Here is a 24808-nt window from a genome sequence, read left to right on the forward strand (position 1 = left end):
AATCTCGTCTTCATGGCTCATTTCAATTAAGGTATCTTTATAATATCCAATTGAAAATTAATGAGTTACTGCAATTAAATTCAATAAATAAACCGCTATATTGGCAATTAGGGGGCGGAAAAAAGTAACGACTGCCCCTTGACTCCCTAGAAACAGGAAGACCCCTCAAAGCATTTTAGAAGAGTCAAGAGGGGTTACAAGACATAACCCCCTACAGCTCTGCTGAATGACAAGGAGAGCGCTTTAAAGCAGTATTACAGGATTATTTTTTTTTGCCAGAAAAAGCGCTACTCTTGTCCAATGGCCATGTATGATATTGCAGTTTGGCCGCCATTTAGTTTAGTCGCATACGTTGGCCCAGTATCTGTCCACTCCTTGTTGTTCTCATTCCTGTTTGAGAGCTTTGTGTCATCAACGAGGATCCTGAAGCTCTAAGAAAGGAACCTCTATCCTCCTACCCCAATAATCTCAAAAACAGAGGATTGTAAGTAATAAAAGTTGAGGACAGCATTGACACGCAATTTAAGACTGTTCCTTTAAATAAATGGTCCTTCGAACCCTTGTTTTTTTCTCCTCATCTGACAGCAAAAATAAAATCATGCTGTGACTTTAAAAATTAGCTTAGTGTATCTAAAAATAATAACAATAATAATCTAGACTTACAGATATGTTTTCTATATTTGCCTGGATAGGGTTCATTCATTCTATATATTCTCAATATTTCAGCTGGTGTGTAATATATGGAGACAGAGAAATAATTATAATTGTTTGATGTGGCGTTATTTATGTCTTTGTGAGAAGGTCATATACAAGACAAATAACAGACGATCCCTCCAGGAATCACATTATCCCCTGACTGTCAATACTGGAATTTTATTCCCAGGAATCAACATGTAATTATCAAAAGAGCTGAGAGCAAACTGAAATGCAGCCATTGAAGAAGAGCCTTGAATGTTCTGTATATCATCCTTTTTCACCATCAAATAACAGCCCAGAATAATAAAACTTGTCAAACAGGCAAGTAAAAATACAAAAAATAATTTAAAAAAATAATAATAAAAAAAATAAAAAATAAAATATATATATATATATATATATATATATATATACACACACACACACACACACACACACACACACACACACACACACACACACACACACACACACACACACACACACATATATAGTCACATAACTAGGGTGCAGGGCATTTCAGAGGCATACAGCGACTGCATATGTTTCTGAACAGCATCTTGCACTTGGGGTGGGCAATTTGCCAAAGGGTCATAGAAAGGGGGTCGAGGAGGAAACAAACACCAGAACATTCTCTCCTGAGTAGCATAATGGGTGCCTTTTTTCTGTATATGCCACTGGTACAGATCCTGAGTTAGAGCCTGTATGGTAATCCTGAGCTGTATTCATAACTCTGATGTTTATTGTTGGAAACTGTCAACAAACTGTTGACAGACACATCCCTAACAGCTAAGATGAGCTTGTGTAAGATGTTTTTGAACACCAATTTGTTAATTGTTTCCAATGACAACCAGCAGAATAGTGAGTGTAGTTCTGGAGTATAATACAGAATGTATCTCAGGATCAGTGTAGGACAAGTCATATAATCTATGTAGACAGTGACTCCACCAGCAGAATAGTGAGTGCAGCTCTGGAGTATAATACAGGATGTAACTCAGGATCAGTACAGGATAAGTAATGTAATGTATGTACACAGTGATTCCACCAGCAGAATAGTGAATGCAGCTCTGGAGAAAAAATACAGGCTGTAACTCAGGATCAGTACAGGATAATCCATGTAATGTATGTTCTCAGTGACTCCACCAGCAGAATTGTGAATGCAGCTCTGGAGTATAATACAGGGTGTAACTTAAAATCATTACAAAATAAGTAAGGCTGTGTACTAACAAATGTATTAAACATTTTTTTATGTAGATTAAATCTGTATGGAAACTGTAAACGGTTGACCACAGATGGACATACTGTATCATTTTATTTACCATGAAATTACCCTTTAGAGGTAACAGAACCCAACATAATCAGATCCATATACATTATAAGCATAGGGAGTCATTAGTAAAGCAACATAGTTCTGTCAGATATATAATTTTTGTTATATTATTGTATAATTATGAGAAATCTCTATACTGTCCCTGATATTGCAGTTCTTTTATGCGGCAGAGGGACCTTTGGGCCCCCTCAGATGCCACCTGGGTGTGACAGGAACCTCTGCCTTACTTTTTAAGATTTTGATCAGTTCATAAGAATCACAATGCTCCCACAACATTTTTTTTTTTAAGATTAATTATTTAATCTACTAATTAGGCCCATTTCTCTCTCTTGCAGCAAAATTAATGAGTTTGTGATAAGTTCGCTCTCTTTACAATCAATCAAAATCCTATTTTTCCTTTCTTTTTTTTTTGAAGAGGGGAGGGTCAGTCAAAAAATTAAGTGGAGCTTAATTTGTGTTTTTTATTTTTGGCTGGCAAGACACTCAATGTCAAGACAAAGGAAATGGGAGCAGATTTACTAATACGGTCTTACACTTAGACAGCTTGGATTTTAGGGGTCTCAAACACGCGGCCCCTGAGTCTGTCATCTGCAGCCCACTGGGAACCGTAGCTCCCTCGGGAGAGGAGAGAGCAGGTCGAAGGAGGAGTGTGCCAGCGCTCCTTTATGACGTCCCAGAGCAGAACTACACTAGCGCTCTGCTCCGGGACTCCTGCTCTGAGGAAGACCCTAACATCACCGCCCATATATGGACAGTAAATGTCAGGAGCAGAGATGGAGACCCAGGCAGAGCGCTATTAGCACTCTGCCCGGGACTTCAGCTCTGGGCTTTCCCCTGACATCACTGTCCATATATGGACAGTGATGTCAGGAGCAGAGCTGCCAGTGATGTCATGAGCAGAGCTGGTGTCCCCGGAAGAGTGCTACTAGCGCTCTGCCCGGGACTTCGGCTCTGGGCTTGCCCCTGACATCAGTCCATAGATGGATAGTGATGTCAGGAACAGAGATAGAGTCCCAGGAAAAGCGCTTCTGCCATCACATTCTGGTCCAGGGGGATCCCCTGACGTCACTGTCTATAGACAGTGATGTCGAGGTCTCCTCCAGCAGAGGAATCCCCTGCCTAAGGCCTCATGCACACTATCTAGGGATAAGTGGCATTATCTACAGAGGGCACTGTGGCATAATCTACAGAGGGCACTGTGGTATTATCTACAGAAGGTACTGTGGCAGAATCTACAGAGGGCACTGTGGCATTATCTACAGAGGGCACTGTGGCATTATCTACAGAGGGCACTGTGGCAGAATCTACAGAGGGCACTGTGGAATTAACTACAGAGGGCACTGTGGCATTAACTACAGAGGGCACTGTGGCATTATCTAGGGGGATGTGGCATTATCTAAAGAGGGCACTGTGTCATTATCTATGGTTGGGTGGGTGGCAGTATCTACAGAGGTCACTGTGGCATTATCTACAGAGGACACTGTGGTATTATCTACAGAGGACACTGGCATTATCTACAGAGGGCACAGTGGCATTATCTAGGGGAGATGTGGCATTATCTACAGAGGGCACTGTGCATTATCTAGGGGAGATGTGGCATTATCTACAGAGGGCACTGTGGCATTATTTATGGGTGGGTGGGTGGCAGTATCTACATAGGGCACTGTGGCATTATCTACAGAGGACACTGTGGCATTATCTACATCGGGCACTGTGGAGCTATCTAAAAAGGGACTGCACAGTCTTGATATTCTTGTGTCTGCCAAACACTGCCAACTGTGCAGCCAGACCGTATTTAGCGACACTTAAACTGGATTGTTAAAATAAGCACGTGGAGTAAACTCACAAATTTCCGTTAAGTGTAAACCTAGTGCTACTATTATAGTAATGTAGTATTGGTATAGTAATGTAGTATTGTTATAGTAATGTAGTATTGTTAGAATAATGTAGTATTGTTATAGTAATGGAGTATTATTATAGTAATGTAGTATTATTATAGTAATGTAGTATTATAGTAATTGATTAACAATACAGATGTAGCCGTCTTTACCTTGACTTTTACCACATTAAATAAACAGTGGCTAGATCCTTTATCTTGACTTTTTCAATGACTTTTCAATGGCTTTTGTTGTGTGATATCACAGTCAAGTTGAAGATTGCTACCTCCGTACTTTTGTATTGTATCAAATTTGAAAGTAATGTGGCCCGTCAACTTCACCACTTTTTCTATGTGTGGCCCATTTATCTGGCAGAGTTTGAGACCCCTGGCTTAGAATGAGACTAAATGCCCTAAATTTATCACAGTAGCTCATGCTAGATGATAAATTTGGCTCATCTGTAGACACGTCTGTCTAATTTATAACACCTCTTAGTTGGCTTAAACCACTTTTTTTGCACCAAAATTTTGCCACAATTTTGCACATATTAGGCCACGTACCTCTCCCTCTAAACTACATCTACTTTTCGGAAGAGTTGCAAAAAGTGTCTAACACACATTAGAAAAGTGGAGCATGGAATTTGTGCCGAAATTTTGGCTCAATTTGATTAGTAAATGTGCCCCATGGTTCCAAAAACATGACAAAATTCATTAGTTACATTCAATGCACCAAATTGAGGATCTTCCAAATTAACATCAGTGCTATTATAGCTACATGGTCTACACTACAAAAATAATTTTATAGATTTAAAAGGTTTCTTAGGGATTTTAACACTGATGGCCTATTCTTCGGATACGCTATCAATGTTTAACTGATGGAGGTCTGACCTCTGGGCGCCCCACACATTGAAGGGGCCATAATTATTTATACACTAATGATACGAGCTGCAGAACCAGGCACAGTCACCCATATGGACAAGCCGCAGTGCCTATCTAAGCAAAAGTGGCGCTCACAGCAGGAAGTTGGACCCCCTAACGATCGGCCATCAATTTTAAAGTCCCAGAGACCCCTTTTAAAGGAGAATTCCATTTATGCCCTATAATCTCTAATTTTGATGATGTTTTTAGTGATCAACTAACCATGATCCACCCACAAATCTTAACAGTTAAACCTTATGCAAAACTGTTGCATCAGTGATGTCAAAGCAAAATCTCCCATGTATGTAGCTTCAACCTTTCTGTCAGAGGAACAGATGAACGGAAAGCTGAACAGAAATTATCGCCTTTGCAGGGGCATAGCTAGGAGGGGCAGGCGGGGCATGTACCCCCCGGGCGCAACTAGGTGGTAGGGAAGGGGGTGCACCGCAAAGTAGCTGATTGCTGCTGGTAGGCGCCCTGAATGTCGGACACCTGCAACAGTGATCAAGAATCAGGAGTTCATGCGGCGGCATTCTCACTGGGGTCTGTGACAGCCCAGGAGTGGATCAGTCCAGTCACCTGACCTCACGTCAGTGACTTGAGATCAGGTGACTGGACTGGTCCACTACCGGGCTGTCACAGACCCTAGTCAGAAGTAACTGCATCGCTGTCTGCGCCACATGACCTCCTCTGCTCCTCCGGTGAGTCACGTCAGGCAGAGTGAAGAGTGGTAGCGGTAGGCTAACACTCTCCGCTCTGTTTACAGTGGGACACTAAGTACAAGGGTGGCAGTGTGGCGCTATTTACAAGGGGGGCAGCGTGCTGTGTGTGGCTCTATCTACAAGGGGGGCTGTGTGGCTCTATCTACAAGGAGGTCTGTGTGTGGCGCTATATACAACAGGGGGGCTGTGTGGCATTAAGTACAAGGGGCTGCTGTGTGTGTGTAGCTATCTACATTGGGCTGTTTGGCGTTATATAGAAGAGCCGGGCTGTGTGTGGCGCTATCTACAGCGGGGCTGTGTGTGGCGCTATTTACAGGGGGGCTGTGTGTGGCGCTATTTACAGGGGGGCTGTGTGTGGCACTATTTACAGGGGGCTGTGTGTGGCACTATTTACAGGGGACTGTGTGTGGCGCTATCTACAGTGGGCTGTGTGTGGCACTATCTACAGGGGGCTGTGTGTGGCGCTATCTACAGGGGGCTGTGTGTGGCCTTTTTAATTTATTTTCTTTTAATTTATTTTTATGTTAACTCCCTTATTGCTTGTAAAATGTAGAAATGCTTTTATGCTCGAGTTACATTAAAAAAATGGCGAAAAAATTACCCCTCATTGATTGGTAGAGAAAGCAAACATGGCGAGGGGGGGAAAAGATGTCGGGAAATAAGTTAGGGGGGTGCGAATCTGAATCTTTGCCCCGTGTGCAGGAGAACCTAGCTATGCCTCTGTCTTCTGTTTGCATTATGATTGTTTTTACTGGTAATGCTTCCGTTTCAGTTAGTTTCCATTCTGTAAAGTTTCTGTTTTTCTTTCACGGAAACAATAGTGAAGTCGACAGCGCTATTGTTTCCGTGAAAAAAACTCAAACGTTATGAGATTTCAAAATACAAACGGAAGCATTACCATTGAAGTCAATGATAATGCAAAGGGAAGCGATTGGATGGCTTTCCGTTCATATGTTCCTCTGACAGAAAGGTTGAATGCAACAGATGAACTGAACCCGAATGCTGGTGTGGATAGGCCCTTAACTCTTTAACTGACTATTTGATATTTTCTGCTAGGCCCCATGCACACGACCGTAAAAATCGTCCGTAATTACGGTCCGCAATTACGAACCCATTCGCTTTATATTGTCCTAGGACACCTTCCCATTTATTTAAGGGAAGCTGTCCGGGCCGTAGAAGTGTACTATGGCCTATCTTTTGCGTTTTACGGGCCGTGCTCCCATACTTTGTATGGGAGCACGGGCCGAGAATGCAGGCGGCTGTCCGCGGCCGGCCATGCCCGCAATCGCGGCCCGTGATTATGGGCACAACGCTGTGCATGGGGCCTTAGCTGCAACATTTCAAAAGCTGAAAACATAACTAAAATGACATGTAAGAACACAACATCTACACACCAGGAATAAACTTACTGCAGGATTCTTCATCTGAGTTATCACCACAGTCATTCTGTCCATCACATCGCCAGTGATCCGGAATACAATTCTTATTTTTGCACTGATGCTCATGCGGGCTGCAAGTCTTTTTATCTGCAATTAAAAGGGAAACGCCACTCAATAAGTAAGAAAATATGTAATAATGAATAATAAATGGCCCTGTGTGGCAGAAGTTACAGAAAGTTGCACCATGCTGCGGCTTTTACTGTAACTTGGCCATTGCAGAAACTGTCGCCCCCTATAGAAAATTGTGCAAGCATCATATCAACCTGTGCAAAATCCATACTCATGATGTGTTCAATTCAAATTGCTGAGGCATGGAAAGAGTATTAGATGGCAACATTTGGGTATGATCTCATAATAAAGGGGTGATTACTGAGCCGAGAAAATTGAATGCAAGAAATGGGTGGAGTGGGCATAGGTTTTTCCGAATGTGCACAGAAGGAAATCAATAAAACTACCTTAAGGGCATGACCACACGTGGATTTCCTCCGCAACTGTCCGCATCAATGCCGCACAGAATCTGCGTTGCAGATTCTGCTGCGGATCTGCACAAAATGTGCAGTAAATTGATGCGGACTAGCTGCTGCGGACTGCGGGAAAAGTGCTTCCCTTCTCCCTATCAGTGCAGGATAGAGAGAAGGGACAGCACTTTCCCTAGTGAAAGTAAACGAATTTCATACTTACCGGCCGTTGTCTTGGTGACGCGTCCCTCCTTCGGCATCCAGCCCGACCTCCCTGGATGACGCGCCAGTCCATGTGACCGCTGCAGCCTGTGCTTGGCCTGTGATTGGCTGCAGCCGTCACTTAGACTGAAACGTCATCCTGGGAGGCCGGACTGGAGACAGAAGCAGGGAGTTCTCGGTAAGTATGAACTTATATTTTTTTACAGGTTGCTGTATATTGGGATCGGTAGTCACTGTCCAGGGTGCAGAAACAGTTACTGCTGATCGCTTAACTCTTTCAGCACCCTGGACAGTGACTATTTACTGACGTCTCCTAGCAACGCTCCCGTCATTACGGGAGCCCCATTGACTTCCTCAGTCTGGCTGTAGACCTAGAAATACATAGGTCCAGCCAGAATGAAGAAATGTCAAGTTAAAAAAGCAAGACGGATCCGCAGCACACATAACATGTGCATGACAGCTGCGGACTTCATTGCGGAAATTAGAATCTCCATTGAAGTCAATGGAGAAATTCCGCCATGAGTCCGCCACTGCTCCGCAACAGACAGAGCATGCTGCGGACACCAAATTCCGCTCCGCAGCCTATGCTCCGCAGCGGAATTTTACGCCTCGTCTAAACGAACACTGCTAAATTAAAGTGTAAGTCAATGGACAAACGGCTCCGCTGCGGATTAACGCTGCGGAGTGTCCGCAGCGGAATTTAAGTGAAATTCCGCCACGTGTGAACCCAGCCTAAATCTACCGTACTAAATTGGACCGGCTACCATAGGATCCTTCCATGGTTCCAGGTTCTTATGTACTAATTGGGCCTGACCACAAGAGTCTATGAGATCCAGCAGGGTTTCTGATGCAATTAAAAGTGGACAAGTTATTTATGACTGGAGAGTGGATGCTTAGAGGGGTTGTCCAAGGTTTCAAAAACAGCGCCACACCTGTCCTTGTGTGGTATCTGGTATTGTAACTCAGCTGTATTGAAGTGAACAGGGCTGAGCTGCAATACCACACACAACCTGCGGACAGGTGCGGCACTGTTCTTGGAAGAAAGCGGCCATGGTTTTTAATCCTGGACAATCCCTTAATAATTTCCTCTGGTTGGTACAAATTACCCCAGTCCGCCGCTATACCCTACTAGCTTATATATTTCCATATGTTATGACTGATAGAAGGATTGTCAAAGTTAGGAAAATTCTTCTAAAATTGTTGTTCTCTTTGTGGAGGAGGGACATTTTTAATTGAGGACACGGAGCCCACTGAAACAATGGGCAACCAAAGAGTCTATTAAATTCAATGAGTTCTTCTAAAATGGTCTAAGGCATTGAAAGATTTTACCGTTTAACGTCATGAATCAAACCCGTCGCTTTGAACACGGAACCAAAAAGGGTTTGTTTGTTTGTTTGTTCTTTAATTACCACCGTATTTTATTTATTGGTTATAGCCATTGATGGGTTTAATGAAATGGACATAGTCTCTGTGCAAATGTTGAAAGAAATTCATCTAAGTAATTAACACAGCAATTCACCGACTGCTCCCTGTAATAGAAATGAAATGTACACAACGCACATTCAGGAATTTATTGTAGAACAACACGGATAAATGTTTGTTTTTCGGAAATCTACAATGGCTGCATATTGTGTTATAGTTTATGGTGTCCATTAAATGAGAGCCACTTTCTTCAGATATTAGAGATTTTTTTCTGGTTCGTTGGCTGGAACTTTTTTCAATCTTTGCAAAAATTATTTACCGATATACCAAGCCTTAATAGACTTAGAGGCAGCAGATTATTAGGAAGTTTCTTACTATAATAACTGAAAAACATTGAACAAATAATGGAGCATTCCCATCGTAGATCGTTATAGTCAGAGGCGTACCTTGAAGCTCCGGGACCCCGATCCCCACCTACCATATATCATTTATAATACTGGCGCCTTCTTATGGGGCTGAGGGGTTTTTGGGCCCCCTCAAGCTCCAGGGCCTGGGTGCGACTGCTACCCCCTATAGCTGCGGCCTATCACTAGGATACGCCATAACATTATGAATGGTGAGAGTCTCACCTCTGGTATCCCCACTGATCTTAAGAACGCAGAAACTGAGGTATCTTCAGATTTTCCTCACACCGCATCTATCCCATCGACCTGCAGTGCAGGGTGCTATAATACTCCTCCATTCAAGTGAACGGGTGTCCTGGCAAGTTACATTTTCACCAAGTGATTTTATTATGTTTCCTGTTGTTGAGTGGTAAGGTCGTAAAACAAGACTGTATCATGCATGGCGCGACAGTTTATTGTATAGGGACTTGCATGTCAATTTTACAATTTTCCTGCTCCCTAAATATTAAGGACCAGAAACAAGTTTGTGTATCACGAAGAAGTAGCGTATTGTATAGTGATTTATAGGTATTTGTTATGCTGCCTATTGCTGGAGAAGTAACAACCGAAAAAAATCTGTGAATCATGGAGAGACAGTGTATTGTATAGTACTTTACGGCGCTTAAAAAAAAATTACGTGTAAACGCGTCAAAAACGTTTTTGACGCATTTTTTCGCTGCGTTTTTTTGAAGCGTAATTGGGTCTCCCTTAGGCTATGGGAATTAGGCACGTTTTTGGCTCCGTTTACGCGCCAATAATTAACCTGATGCTTCGTTTTTTACACTACGCGTTTTTAAACACGCGAGCTTGAAAAAAACGCGTCATGTGCACTACAATGCGTTTTCCCATTGATGTCAATGGGAAGCTTAAATCAAGCGTTTTTTATGCCTTTTTGCGCGTAAAACACAGCAAAAATGTGTCGAATACACGCCGTGTGAACGAGGCCGTCATTTTGGTAAAGACCTAAACACATTTGTGTATCATGATAGAGAAGCAGCAAATTGTCTAGTGACTCATATGTAGCTGTGACATGCTTCCTGCTGACTGAGATGCAAGGACCAAAAACTAGTCTGTGCATCATGAAGAGGCAGTCTATTGCACAGTGACACATTATATTATATATACACACACGTTTTAATCCATGCAGTAACTAAATGTGCTTCAGGCTGTGCATTTAACACTAATTATAGAAATCACAATTTGCTCATCATCAGATCATTGTTCTTTTTATGCCGCACTTCCAGCCAGGTATCAATATCTGATTTCTTCTGTTTTCTACATTAGTGAGATATGGAAGTGAGAAGAGATTACATTCGTCTTCAATATAATGGGATACAAAGGTTAATTTACTGTGCAGCTCTTAATTACCAGCTCAGACCTTTGACTTTCTTCTAATTGTGGAGCTTGGAGATGCATTCGGCAGATGTAATGAATTACAGTTACTAGGGGTTTTTCTTTTTTTTTTTCTCACAGTAGGTATCTAATTACTTTAACCAGTTTCACAAAGTGCATAAAACTAGTCACTGCTGAGCCTGGAATAGCGGCTCATGGAGAAGAATAGATTATGCATATTTATAAACCTGCCTACTGAATCTTTGATCAACCTCTCCTTGTTCCCTGTGACTATTAGTTGCTGGAAGTCATTGTCTACAGGACACCATCGAGTTATCCGTCTACTTATAAAACATCTATGCATTTTTAAGCAGGATACAGACAAATACAAAATGATGAATTACAGCACGAGCATAAAAATCTGTCTGCAATAAAAAGAAATAACTGATGGATGTATCTGGTCTGAGGACGGGGCTATATGCTCATTTAATCTTCATTGGAGATCTTAGGTGTTGACCGCTGCGGAAAACGGCCAACCCCCAAAAAAAAGAAGCCTGTACTCACCTCTCCTGGCGCTGCCATATCAATGCACCCCTACTCCCCTGGCTGCTTTCTGTACAGTCGGCCTCCTGTGATTGGCTGCATGCGTCACATGTAATGAATCGTCATCACAACAGGCTGGCCGTACACAGAGCAGCCGGAAAAACAGGCAGGCGTTGTTATGGGAGCAAAAGGAAAGGTGAGTAAAGTTTTTTTCTTAAGGAACCTGCAAATTTAGTTGCTACTATACAGCGTAATCACAGCAAATTCCGCAACTGTTGCCATTTGTTACAGAATTTGACTTTCCTATGGGAAATTTTGCAATAAATGCGTGGTTTTCCGCAACATAAATTGACATGCAGTAGATGTATAATCCGCACCGCAGGTTAATTTATGCGCGTATTCTGTGCAGAATATTTTCTGATCATGTGACTGAGATTTGATCAAATTTCATCCACTTCACTGCTACTGTAAGCGCTGCAGAATTTCTGCACAGAAAATTTGCACCAATTTTCAAATTTTAAAAACCAAGTTATCGAGTGTCACACACAAATGTTTTCTTTTTATCAAAACAGTAATGAATGTGATGCCTATAAAATATACCAAATAAATGGCGCCCAACAATCCAAAAATCAGGCGCAAATACGAAATAATAGTTCTACCCCTATATGTTTATGTTTATAAAATCACACAGTCCGTTATTTTTTTTTTACTAGCCCCAGTCACACAAATGAACAATAATATTCATTAACACATCCTGTAGTTTGACAAAACTGAGAACTGAGAAGACGTTGAGCCCGGAATCAAAGGCTTTATGGACAAAAGGTCCTTGTCTGCCGTTTACAAGGCTGCAAGACACATATTCAGTCATTGATGCTCACCGCAGTTTGCTTCATCGGATCCATCCGCACAGTCGGAGTCTTCATCACACACCCAGAGTTTAGATATACAATGCTTTGTAGTTTTACATTGGAAGTGGTCTGGAGAGCAGCTGTTTTCAGCTGCGAAAAAAAAATAAGTTGAATCCATCTATTTCAATAACATTACATTTTAATATAGAACAGAAATGCTCAAGATTCGCATTCAGTGGGCGTTTAGGCGAAAAAATTCCATTAGGCGTACATTGAAATATGGAATATTCTTACTATATATCTCGAGTAGGTGGGAAAACGATGCAGCTTTACAAGTATCTGGGTAAGATTAGGACTTTAAATAATTTATAGATTTCCCTTTTAGTGTGTAGGCTTATATGAGGATTGTAATACATTGGAGCCAGCTTAGAAAGGGTATAAAGCGTACATTCTGCCCACATGTAGTAGAGGAGGAGATTTCGAGGACTGAATCTGTCTGATTGGTTAAGCATTCAATGTTGTATAGGCCGCATTCACATGAGCATGTTCGGACTGTGATATACGGACCGTATGTCGGCAGTATTTCCCGGACCGAACACACTTTAGGGAGCCGGGCTCCTAGCATCATAGTTACGTACGATGCTAGGAGTCCCTGCCTCGCTGCGGGAAAACTGTCCCGTACCAAAAACATGATTACAGTACGGGACAGTTTTCCCGCAGTGAGGCATCGACTCTAAGCGTCCTAGAAAACTATGACGCTAGGAGCCCGGCTCCCTGGAGTGTGTTCGGTCCGAGAAATAGTGCCGACATACGGTCCGTATATTACGGACCGAACATGCTCATGTGAATCCGGCCTTAAAGACGTTGTATGAGATTATAAAAAAGTTGGGTTTTTTTTCCCAATAACGACACCACTCTTATCCACAGACTGTCTGGTATTGCAGCTCAGCAAACTTTCACTTGAATGAGCTGCAATACTAGCTTATGGACAAGAGGGGTGCTGTTTATGGAAAAAAGAGCAGCCCTCATTAAATCCTTTGTATCAGTGGCGGGCCAAATTATATATGTAACCTGTGCAGATGCATAGGAGCCCAGCAGAAAAGGGGGCCTACTACCACCTTTAAAATAATTTGTCTATTATGTTGCATAAATGGTATTTTGTTACTCAATTTCATGGATCACAATTATTGGTAGAATGTAAGACAGACTTAAAGGGTTGTCCAGTTTAGAAATACCATTTCCAAATACCCTATTAGGGAATTCTCAGATAATAAAGGGGGGTCCTCTATACTGGACCCTAAACTCTTGGACAGAGTGGAGAGCGGTTCCAAAAAGCATCTCTCTCGCTCTCTCTGGAGTACCTGTCCTGTGTTACACATATAACATTGATTTAAATGGACACTGTGTAATGCCTACTTTCACCTGCAGGGAAATTGAACACTCACTGCCAGGTTTCCCCCCAGATTACAGCTGATCGCTGGGGGTCACAGCGGAGGGACGCTTTGTGAATTGCTTACCATCAGGGGACCCTTCTAACAAGTCAATCGATCTATCTATATTTATTATTGGAATTGCAGCCAAGTGTTCTCCTGTGATGCCATCACCAAAATACAATGGCACCCTGTACTCTGTCTTAGATTTAGTAGGTATAAGCTGTACATAAACCATCTTGTGTCTGTTTACAGGTTAAGTAAGCAGTGGACAATTTGAATACTTTATGCCAGTGGTCTTCAACCTGAGACTCTCCAGTTTCCAAACTACAACCCCTAGAATGCTCTTACAGCCGCCGGTTGGAGACCACAGCTTTATAGCTGCTTCAACCCACTATTGGACTCTCTCTGTCAATATTGATTCTGATAATATAAATTAGACTGGAGAATTGCTTATAAGTAACTCTGTAAGGTATGTATAGGTTTATCATAGAGTCGATAAAAGGCAAATCTACATATGGAAAGGGGGAATCCAGTAACTGTATCGCTCCTTTTCTTGGACTGTGCTTGGTATTGTTCCTTATCCCCATGTAAGTGAATGCTGCAATACCAGACACAGCCCATTGACAAATATGGCGCTATTTTAAGGAGTTTAAAAAGACCCTTTTTCCGAATCCTGGACATCCTCTATAAGCAGTGTATTATGATCTCCATTCTCATTGAATGCAATATCTCTCTTGCATTGCTCCATTATAGCAATATCAAGCATTTGTGGAGATTCCTTTATACACTTCCCATTGATTTATGATTTAGCAAAGTTGAATTATATGACAAGAGAAAACAAACAATCTTGTTTGGTTACTTAATTTCTTATGACGCTTTGTCAAATTTGCATAATGATCACAATTAACTTACGGCAATCAATCTCGTCTTCTTCATCTCCACAGTCATTCTGGCCGTTGCAGCGGAGATTTATCGGGATGCATTTCTGCTTCTTGGTGCATTTGAATTGACCCGATAGACAGGCGTAGGTGTCTAAAAAGCAAATCACGAAAATCGAAATCATAAGTAACTTTCCTCCTGAAACTAAATTAGTGGAGCTGCTGCTCTAGTCAAGTGCCTGATTCATCCAGCTTGCTTTGCATAATCACCTACCACAGTTCAATTCATCAGAATTGTCCCCACAATCGTTTTCTCCGTCGCAGATAAAAGCTGGGAGGGCGCAAAGTCCGCTACCGCATTGAAACCTCCCCGGCTGGCACTTGAATTCAGCTGTAAAAATAGAAAATGTATTGTAATTTATGAGAAAAGACAGAATTGCAATCACTTTTATGTACAAGTAGGACAGGAAAGAAACTCTTATACATCAGTCAAGTAATACAATCATGACAGAACTGTTGGATAAATAAAAAGAAACCTTTATTCTGCATTAAAACAGAACAGTAAAAAAATATATATGTAGGATAGTGAAGCTCATTTTAGGATGGGTATATGAGGGTGTAAATGGGCAGTAACCATAGTAAAAACATAGCTGTTCAATGCAAGAGGAAGATGAATAGGAACGGTTGCTACACGTCAAAGTAAGAAATCTATAAGTCATTCATATGGGAATATCCATTCCTATGAGATAGCTGAGGGATGATGACCATTGCCTGAGGATGGGCAAGTCTGACTCACCACTGGTGACGATCTGGAGAGGGATAACTTGAAGTTCCTGGTCCCCAACTATGAAGAGTCATTTATAGTACGGGTCTTCTCATACAGGACAGAGCAGGGGCAGACACATACAGTAGAGGGCGCCTACTTTTCCAACCAATTCCTAACTAATTTAATGAGAATGAGGAAGAGCCTCTTTCATTAATCTCTCTAAAATCTTTCACTAATATGTCAGTCAATCAGAAAGTGCGAGCCTTCGAAACGACTACTGTAGTCCATTGCGTTCATGCAGTTGGCCAAAGGAATCAGTGATTTTTTTTTCCTTTTAAGAAAGGAGTGGGACTCATGGTCTAGTGGGTCCATGTGCAGTTGCACAGGTTGCATACGGTGTCTTGCTCTGGGTCAGAGGGACCTTTAGGGAGAGAATAGGGCATATGGAAATGTTCTAAACTGAGCAACCCCTTAAGGAGGGATCATGATTGTATTTTGTAATGAAAAGTACTTATTAAAGGACCCCCAAACCGTAAAAAGTAATTTTCATGGGAAAAAGTAATTCACTTTTTTTTTTAAAGATCACAGAAAAATACTTTGATACTAATTACGATACCACTTAATATGACACTAAATAGAAAAGTGCAAAGATAATCTGTGTAACATTCACTACCATTTCTAGGTAGCAACAAGTTAAAGAAGACACCATTTGTAGAAAACACTGTTTCAGACTTGCTGCTACTCATCAGTACAGAGTAGGGTTCTGGTTGGCTGGTTGAGATGCCATATGTATGGACTCTCGGAAGGTACCGATTCTTCTCACGTTGAATAATTTGGTAAGGGGACTTTAGAGCAGTGCTCCCTAGGAAAAAAGATGCAATGGTGGAGAGCTATTTTGCTTACATTTCCAAGGGAGCACTGCTCTTATGTCTTCTTTCTAGCTGGATCTCTGCAAGGAGAATCAGTGCTTTCACAATGTCAGGTTAAAAGGATAAAAGAAGATATTCAGCAAATGTGCAGAAAAGTATAATTTACCAAATTATAGATGTCTAAATAACCTTTTATTGGCTGTCTTATGTGACATTTGGGAAAAAAGGTCAAAGCAAGCAAACATACAAAATAACGTACAATAATCAGGCTACATCTAAAAGGCATTGCAAAGTTGTTACTGTTGAAAAATGACTAAGTTCATGCTGAAACTCCTGTTTTGCTGTTTTTCTACCAATATGGGTACAGTATGGCTATGTTTTCCTGTGTACACCATATTATACTTAATTTACTATATAAATAATTATACATTACTTGGACAGATCCTGAGTAACATCCTTTATTATACCCTGGAGCTGCACTCACAATGTGCTGGTTGTTAACACAAACAGACAGCAAGCTTATTGACAGACACAGCTATATCAACTTAGTTGAATGACTCTATTGCAGGGGGACACTAAGATTTCTCTACATCAGATTACTGTACATTGCCTGATGTAAAGACTATGATAAGACTAAAATTCAATTTACCAGAACAACCTTTGCGAAGGCATTGAGCCAGTAAGCAATTCTGGGGGATTTCAGAACCATGCAGAATAGTCAGTTCAGCTCTAGAGTATAATACAGGCTTTAATTTAAGATCAGTAATCTAAGGTATGTACACAGTGACTCCACCAGCAGAATAGTGAGTGCAGCTCTGGAGTATAATACAGGATGTAACTCAGGATCAGTACAGGATAAGTAATGTAATGTATGTACACAGTGACTCCACCAGCAGAATAGTGAGTGTCGCTCTGGAGTATAATACAGGATGTAACTCAGGATCAGTACAGGATAAGTAATGTAATGTATGTACACAGTGACTCCACCAGCAGAATAGTGAGTGTCGCTCTGGAGTATAATACAGGATGTAACTCAGGATCAGTACAGGATAAGTAATGTAATGAATGTACACAGTGACTCCACCAGCAGAATAATGAGTGCAGCTCTGGAGTATAATACAGGATGTAACTCAGGATCCGTACAGGATAAGTAATGTAATGTATGTACACAGTGACTCCACCAGCAGAATAATGAGTGCAGCTCTGGAGTATAATACAGGATGTAACTCAGGATCAGTACAGGATAAGTAATGTAATGTATGTACACAGTGACTCCACCAGAAGAATAGTGAGTACAGCTCTGAAGTATAATACAAGATGTAACTCAGGAGCAGTACAGGATAAACAATGTAATGTATGTACACCGTGACTCCACCAGCAAAATAGTGAGTGCAGCTCTGGAGTATAATACAGGATGTAACTCAGGATGACTACAGGATAAGTAATGCAATGTATGTACACAGTGACTCCACCATCAGAATAGTGAGTACAGCTCTGAAGTATAATACAAGATGTAACTCAGGATCAGTACAGGATAGACCAGGGGTGGGCAAACTTTTTGACTCGCGGGCCACAATGGGTTCTAAAATTTGACAGAGGGGCCGGGCCAGGAGCATTTGGAGGGAGTGTTTGGGCCGGATATACTAAAGCATTAAATGTAGTGTGTGCAAACCTCATAGCACAGTAAGAACACTACAACCCAATTTATTAACTGTCTTTCAAATGTGAAAAATAGCCCTTATCAGTTAATAAATTTGTCTCAAGGAATATGCAAGATATGGCATTTACATACTATTTCGCAGATACTGGGAGGAGGAAATGTAAATAGATTAAAATAACATACGCACTGTGATTTATCAAGAAAAAAGTTCTGTTGACTCTGTAAATTAGCTGCCAACCTCTGAGCAGTAGCCGCCCGTTCTTGTGTTGACTGCTTGCTAGCATAGTTTGCATGCTTCGTGGCAAAGTGACGGCTGATATTGTACTCTTTGAAAACCGAAGGGCTTAATGGTGACGTGAAACGAAGTGAAAATTAAAGTGAAATAAAGAGAAATACGCGCCACATTAACAACGGTCAATGTGTTTTGAGTGCGCCATCTATTGGGAAAACGTGGGCATTGCAGGGAAAGGGGAAAAAAAAGGAGTTTTTTACTATTATTTGGACAAGTTCGGCGGGCCGGATTAAAAAGCCTAACGGGCCGTATGTGGCCCGCGGGCCGTAGTTTGCCCATGTCTGGGATAGACAATGTAATGTATGTACACCGTGACTCCACCAACAGAATAGTGAGTGCAGCTCTGGAATATAATACAGGATGTTACTCAGGATCAGTACAGGATAAATAATGTAATGTATGTACACAGTGACTCCAGCAGCAGAATAGTGAGTGCAGCTCTGGAGTATAATATGGGCTTTACCTCAGCTCAGTACAAAATAAACAATGTAATATATTTTCAAATTTTTAGTTAACATTTTATGTAGAGTAACTCTATATGTAAGCTGTAAACTGGTGCTCGGTGGTAGACCTACCCTTTAAAGGTTTATTCACACGAACGGGTGTTAAATGAGCTGTGAGAAACGGCTGTTTTTCACGGCCAATTTGCATCCGTGCGGGTCGCGGCTTCACAGATCCCTCATAGACCGGAGTCTATTAAGGGACCCGTGAAAGCGGGCAAAAAGAGGCATGTCTTATTTTTTCATGGGCTGTTCACATGGTCCGTTAAAAAAATGGCCATGTGAATAGCAGCATAGACCTACATTGATTTTAATGCATCCGTGTGATGGTCGTTAAAAAAAACAGCCAATATTTCGGTTCCAATGAATAACCTCTAAGAATATCCACAAAGCTGCAAGACAATGAAGAATGGTGCTTTGTGAATTAAACAATGCATTTGTTTTATACCAATAATGGAACATCCTGTAAACAGGTCAACAACAAGTCTTACATTCATTCTGTCAATCTCAGTTCTCAAAGTCTGCCAACACCAGAGCGGAGTTACTTAATATGCTACGTAATTAACCAAAGCGTGCCATAATTTATGTGCAAATCCTGTTCATGTATAATTTAGCCGCTGTTCTCTAGCAGGTAGTGAAGTGTGAAGTAGTTTGCATTCTGAACTTTTTTGCACATTTTAAAGAACCTGGCACTGTAGCAAGAGGTGCTAATTAGTTTAAGAGTGTGAGCTTCATACATGTACAGAATAGAACAGGACAGGCGGTAATTATACACAGGTTCTGAATTATATATATATTATTTCCAAAGTAAGGAAAGTTTTGGTACCTGAAAAAAAATCAAACTAACAAGAATAATGTACTGTGATGTTTTATTCTCATATAAAAGGATACTTTCCTGAAGGGCGTTACCAAAAAAACTTTTGGCCAATGAACAAAGATTGAGCCTAAAAGTCCATGCTGGTCCGTGCATGAACCCCTTACAGCATCACATGGAGTCCCTGAGGGTCTGTATTACGAACCCCTAGGTACTTAGTGGTGCCTCCGCAATACCAGATGAGTTGGAACCCTTGTGTTCCTTCATTTGAAGTCGGATGAACACCAAGATGTATGGATCCATAGTAATCTACGGGCACCTTATTACGGAGACATACAACAAGATCCACCATATGGTCGTGTGCATGAGCCCTTATAGGAGTATAATGGGTAGACGGTATTATAGGCAGTATGAATTATTATACACATATAGATTTCATACTTTACTACTGGGGATAACTCTGAATATTGTGTAAAGTCTGAGACTACTGTTTATGCCATATGTCGTAACTGATATACAAAAAAATATGTTCAATTTTGGAAGAAGCACTAATAGATTGGGACAGAAATGTGAACTGTTATTAAGAATACATCATATTATACAGCATGGTAAGGGACTGCACTTATGAATTTAATAGGTCACAATTACTGGTGAATTGTTCTAGAGACATAAGGGAGCACAGGAGGACACAGATGGCGAAGGGCCCCTGTGCAAGAACAGTCTATGAACACCTTGCTATCGAATAGCTTATTATAGAGCAGCCCTTTATGTCTCTCTGTGAGTCCCCTAGTAAATGGAAACCATGAAATTCATTAGCTCAGTCCCTTTCGTACAATCTAATAGACGGTAGGGACATATATTGAAGGTGACAGCGGGTCCCGTTTACACAGGTTGCATATATGTCATGTAGGGACTGTGCTCATGAATTTAAAATTTTATAACTACACATAAGAGAGTTGCTCTATAAGGGACAGGAAGGGACCCATATAATGTTCTTGCACAGCGGCCCTCTTCTGCCAGCTCTTGGGGTAAGCAGGAGTGGTGATTGGGTTGTGACAATGGCTTGGTGGGAAAGGAGCCCAATAATATGACTTATCTCTAAGATAGAAACCCTTAATATGGTCAATGGCTTTATAAGGAACAAAATCACATTTTTATTTATGGTAATGAGCCATGAACGACGGGGTAGGTAGGCAGGTGTGGTACTGACGTTTGGCAGATGGCAGTGTTTTGCTCGGAAAGTGACCCCATAATAAGACTCTTGGGCTAGGCAGGAATGGTAATTGGGCTGTGACAATGGCTTGGTGGGAAAGGAGCCCAATATTATGACTAATCTGTAAAATAGAAACCCTTAATGTGGTCAATAACTTCATGAGAAACATAATCTGTCCTTTAAATGATAAGGAGTCTAGAACAACAGACCCAGTAACCTTCTCGGTAAACGCCAAAACTCCCGAATTGTAAAACAGACTAAGAAAAAGTATACTTACGACATTCAGGAGGCTCATCGGATCCATCTCCACAGTCGTCTACTGTGTCGCATTTCCACCAAAATGGAATACATTTATCTGTATTGCAGCGGAACTAAAAGAAAATAACCTACCATTAATGATTTAATACAACCTTAGCTGCAATGAATGATTATTGTTGTAGATTTATAATTCTGTTTTCCGTTAAGTTATGGCCTGTTTAATATGATAGATGTTTTTGCAAGTATAGAACGGTGGAATTATCTGAGTGTTTCAAAAGCCTTGGTTTCTTTGAAGTTCCTTACAGAACATTTCTCAGTGAATCTAAATGTGACAGACGTTCCATAGTTAGCTAAACCTGTTATGAGCTTTGGAAAGAAAATCTGTGACTTTTTTTATGCTAGCTGGAAAGAATGTGTCAAAAAAACAAAAACAATCTACTGTGTGTCCAAAATCAAACGAGCAACATCTATCGCCCGGTACTCAATCAGCTATATATTACTTATGTAAATCCATGCATGACAGGTATGAATTTCTGTAAGTTTTAGGAAGTAGTCAACCATAAGCTTTGAATTTGAAGCCTTAATCCAGATTCCTCACATTACACACGCTGAAGGAAAACAGCTAGAAGATTTTTCATGTAATGAAGCTTTTGGGTCCACAGATCCAAAAGTCCTTGAGGTGTCATTTGTACTGGATTTTGCAGTCAATGGACTACTTCACAACTAACTCCGTCATCACCAACGAAGAGACATGAATTAATCTAATACATGGTCTTAAACACTTCAGACACTTCTTGTCCAGAGACTTTAAAAGATTCGTTATAGGCAATGCTCATCATTGTGTCCATGTTACTATGTTCTAACATGTCATTGAGAACTGTCAGAAGATAGTATCAGTGGCAATCCCGGCACAGAGTCCTCCACCTTTGGCTCCCAGTCATTCACCAGTTGGCTTCAGAATTCACCATGTTATTATAGTCAATGACCTGACAACGGGAGGAATTTATCAAAAGAAGTGTAAAAAGTCAGAAATTTAGGTGCCAGCCTGTTTTGTCAAAAAAATTTTAACTTTTTTTCACCTTTACGCAGAAATTGGCAGAAACTATATACAAGTCCTTCTCAATGAATAAGAATATCATCACAATTTTTTTTTATTTCAGTAATTCAAGTGAAACTCATATATTATATAGATTCATTACACACAGAGTAATACATTTCCAGCATTTTTTTTTCTTTTAATGTTTATGATTATGGCTATCAGTTAATGAAAACCCAAATATTAGTCTCTCAGAAAATTAGAATATTGGGTAAAAGTTCAAGATTGTAGAATCATGGTGTCACACTCTAATCAGTGAATCAATACAAAACACCTGCAAAGGTTTCCTAAGCCTTTAAAAGGTCCAGCAGTCTGGTTCAGTAGTCTACACAATCATGGGGAAGATGCTGACTTGACAGTTGTCCAGAAGACAGTCATTGGCACCCTCCACAAGGAGGATAAGCTGCAAAAGGACATTGCTAACGAAGCTGTTCACAGGGAGCTGTATCCAAGCATATTAATAGAAAGTTAAGAGGAAGGAAAAAGTGTGGTAGAAAAAAAGGGTGCACAAGCAACAGGGATAACCGCAGCCTTGAAGGGATTGTCAAGAAAAGGCCATTGAAGGGATTGTCAAGAAAAGGCCATTCAAGAATCTGGGAAAAATTCACAAGGAGTGGACTGCGGCTCGAGTCAGTGCTTCAAGAGCGAGCGCGAACGAACGAACACACACACACACACGTATCCAGGACACGGGCTACAACTGTCGCAATCCATGAGACAACGTCAGAAGCGTCTTACCTGGGCTAAGGAGAAAAATAACTGGTCTGTGCTCAGTGGTCCAAAGTCTTGTTTTCAGATGAAAGTAAATTTAGCATTTTATTTGGAAATCAAGGTCCCAGAGTCTGGAGGAAGAGTGGAGAGGCATCAATCCAAGTTGCTTGCGGTCAAGTGTGAAGTTTCCACAGTCAGTTATGGTTTGGGGGCCATGTCATCTGCTGGTGTTGGTCCACTGTTTATATCAAGACCAGAGTCAGCGCAGCCGTCTAGCAGGATATTTTCGAGCACTTCATGCATCCCTCTGCTGACAGCTTTATGGAGATGCTGATATAACCACAGTATCACTGCGCTTGATTGGCCAGCAAACTCGCCTGACCTAAACCCCATAGAGAATCTACCAGGTATTGTCAAGAGTAAGATGAGACACCAGACCCAACAATACAGACGAGCTGAAGGCCGATATCAAAGCAACCTGGGCTTCCATAACACCTCAGCAGTGCCACAGGCTGATCGCCTCCATGCCACGCCGCATTGATAACACCTCATCAGCGCCACAGGCTGATCGCCTCCATGCCACGCCGCATTGATAATACCTCAGCAATGCCACAGGCTGATCGCCTTCTTGCCACGCCACATTGATAACACCTCAGCATTGGCACAGGCTGATCACCTCCATGCCACGCCGCATTGATAACACCTCAGCAGCGCCACAGGCTGATCGCCTCCATGCCACGCCACATTGATAACACCTCAGCAGTGCCACAAGCTGATCGCCCCCATGCCACGCCACATTGAGAACACCTCAGCAGTGCCACAGGCTGATCGGCTCCATGCCACGCCGCATTGATAACACCTCAGGAGTGCCACAGGCTGATCGCCTCCATGCCACGCCGCATTGAAATCGATGCAGTGATTCATGCAAAAGGAGCCCCAACCAAGTATTGAGGGCAGATACTGGACATACTATTCAGTAGGACAACATTTTGGTATTAAAAATCATGTTTGAAATTGGGCTTATATAATATTCTGATTTTCTGAGACACTAACTTTTGGGTTTTCATTAACTGTTACCATAATCATCAACATTAAAAGAAAAAAATGCTGGAAATAGATAGTGTAATGAATCTATATAATATGAGTTTCACTTTTTGAATTGAATTACTGAAATAAATTAACGTTTTCATGATATTCTAATTAATTGAGAAGGACTAGTATTTTATTTTTAACAATTAGTTTTTTCTTTGCAAAAGTAGTAAAACTTAAAAAAAATCACTATATAAATTTGGTGTCGCCACAATCGTATTGACCCTCAGAATAAAATCAACATGTCATTTTTACCGCACTGGGAATGCCGTAAAAACAAAACCCAAAAAAACATGTAGGAGTCAACGTTTTTTTCCCCATTTCGCCCCGCAAATAATTATTTCCAGTTTCCCAGTACATTATATAGTACAACAAATAATGCTTTGAAAAACTACAACTTGTCCTGCAAAAAAACAAGCCCTCATATGGCTGTATCGATGGAAAAATAAAAAATGATAAGGCTTTTTGGAAGATGGGGAGAAAAAAGCTGAATAAAAATTTGGAAAAAAAATGGCTGCAGAGGAAAGGGGTTAAAGGGGTTGATAACTTCGAACTCCTTTTTGTGGCCGGTTTCCCTGGGGATGAGCTCGTCATGACTGGTCCTGTTACTGCCTCCCCAGATTAGTTAATAGAAGGGATTCCAAGTGAGGGGCTCCTTCATTTCCATCAGATGCCCCAAAGGATTTGTCTAAAGTAGACAACCTCTTAAAATTCCTGACACTTGATTCTTTATGACAAGTAACGGTTTCCTTTATGGCAGCACAATACTGTATCTGTCATATAGCGCACAGCTGTCCTATGGAACGAAGAACCATTGAATCATCTCTCTCATCTGCCAGGAAGATCTTGTTCCCATTGTTGACCGAATAATTAGATAAATTATTTCTGTCGACAACATATGGTCAACAAAGTAGCAGCGCTGGTTATTTCAATTACTTATTGACGGTTAATAGAGTAACAAAATTACAAGTATGGGTGAA

At 41.2% G+C, this 24808-nt stretch overlaps 1 protein-coding gene across 5 annotated transcripts in view; it reads right to left on the minus strand.

Moving 5' to 3' along the window:
* The window catches only part of LRP1B (LDL receptor related protein 1B), a 1078540-nt gene that overhangs the window by 98562 nt on the left and 955170 nt on the right, over positions 1 to 24808 (minus strand). For all 5 annotated transcript variants that reach the window (XM_075829239.1, XM_075829241.1, XM_075829238.1 and 2 more), the window contains exons 63-67: positions 20952 to 21045; positions 14835 to 14951; positions 14595 to 14714; positions 12280 to 12399; positions 6952 to 7068 (exon numbers count right to left, since the gene is read on the minus strand). In XM_075829239.1, coding sequence (XP_075685354.1) covers positions 6952 to 7068; positions 12280 to 12399; positions 14595 to 14714; positions 14835 to 14951; positions 20952 to 21045 — 568 coding nt within the window. The remainder of the gene's footprint in view (positions 1 to 6951; positions 7069 to 12279; positions 12400 to 14594; positions 14715 to 14834; positions 14952 to 20951; positions 21046 to 24808) is intronic.

The sequence above is a fragment of the Rhinoderma darwinii genome, chromosome 6, assembly GCF_050947455.1.
Source record: "Rhinoderma darwinii isolate aRhiDar2 chromosome 6, aRhiDar2.hap1, whole genome shotgun sequence".
NCBI classification, from domain to species: Eukaryota; Metazoa; Chordata; class Amphibia; order Anura; family Rhinodermatidae; genus Rhinoderma; species Rhinoderma darwinii.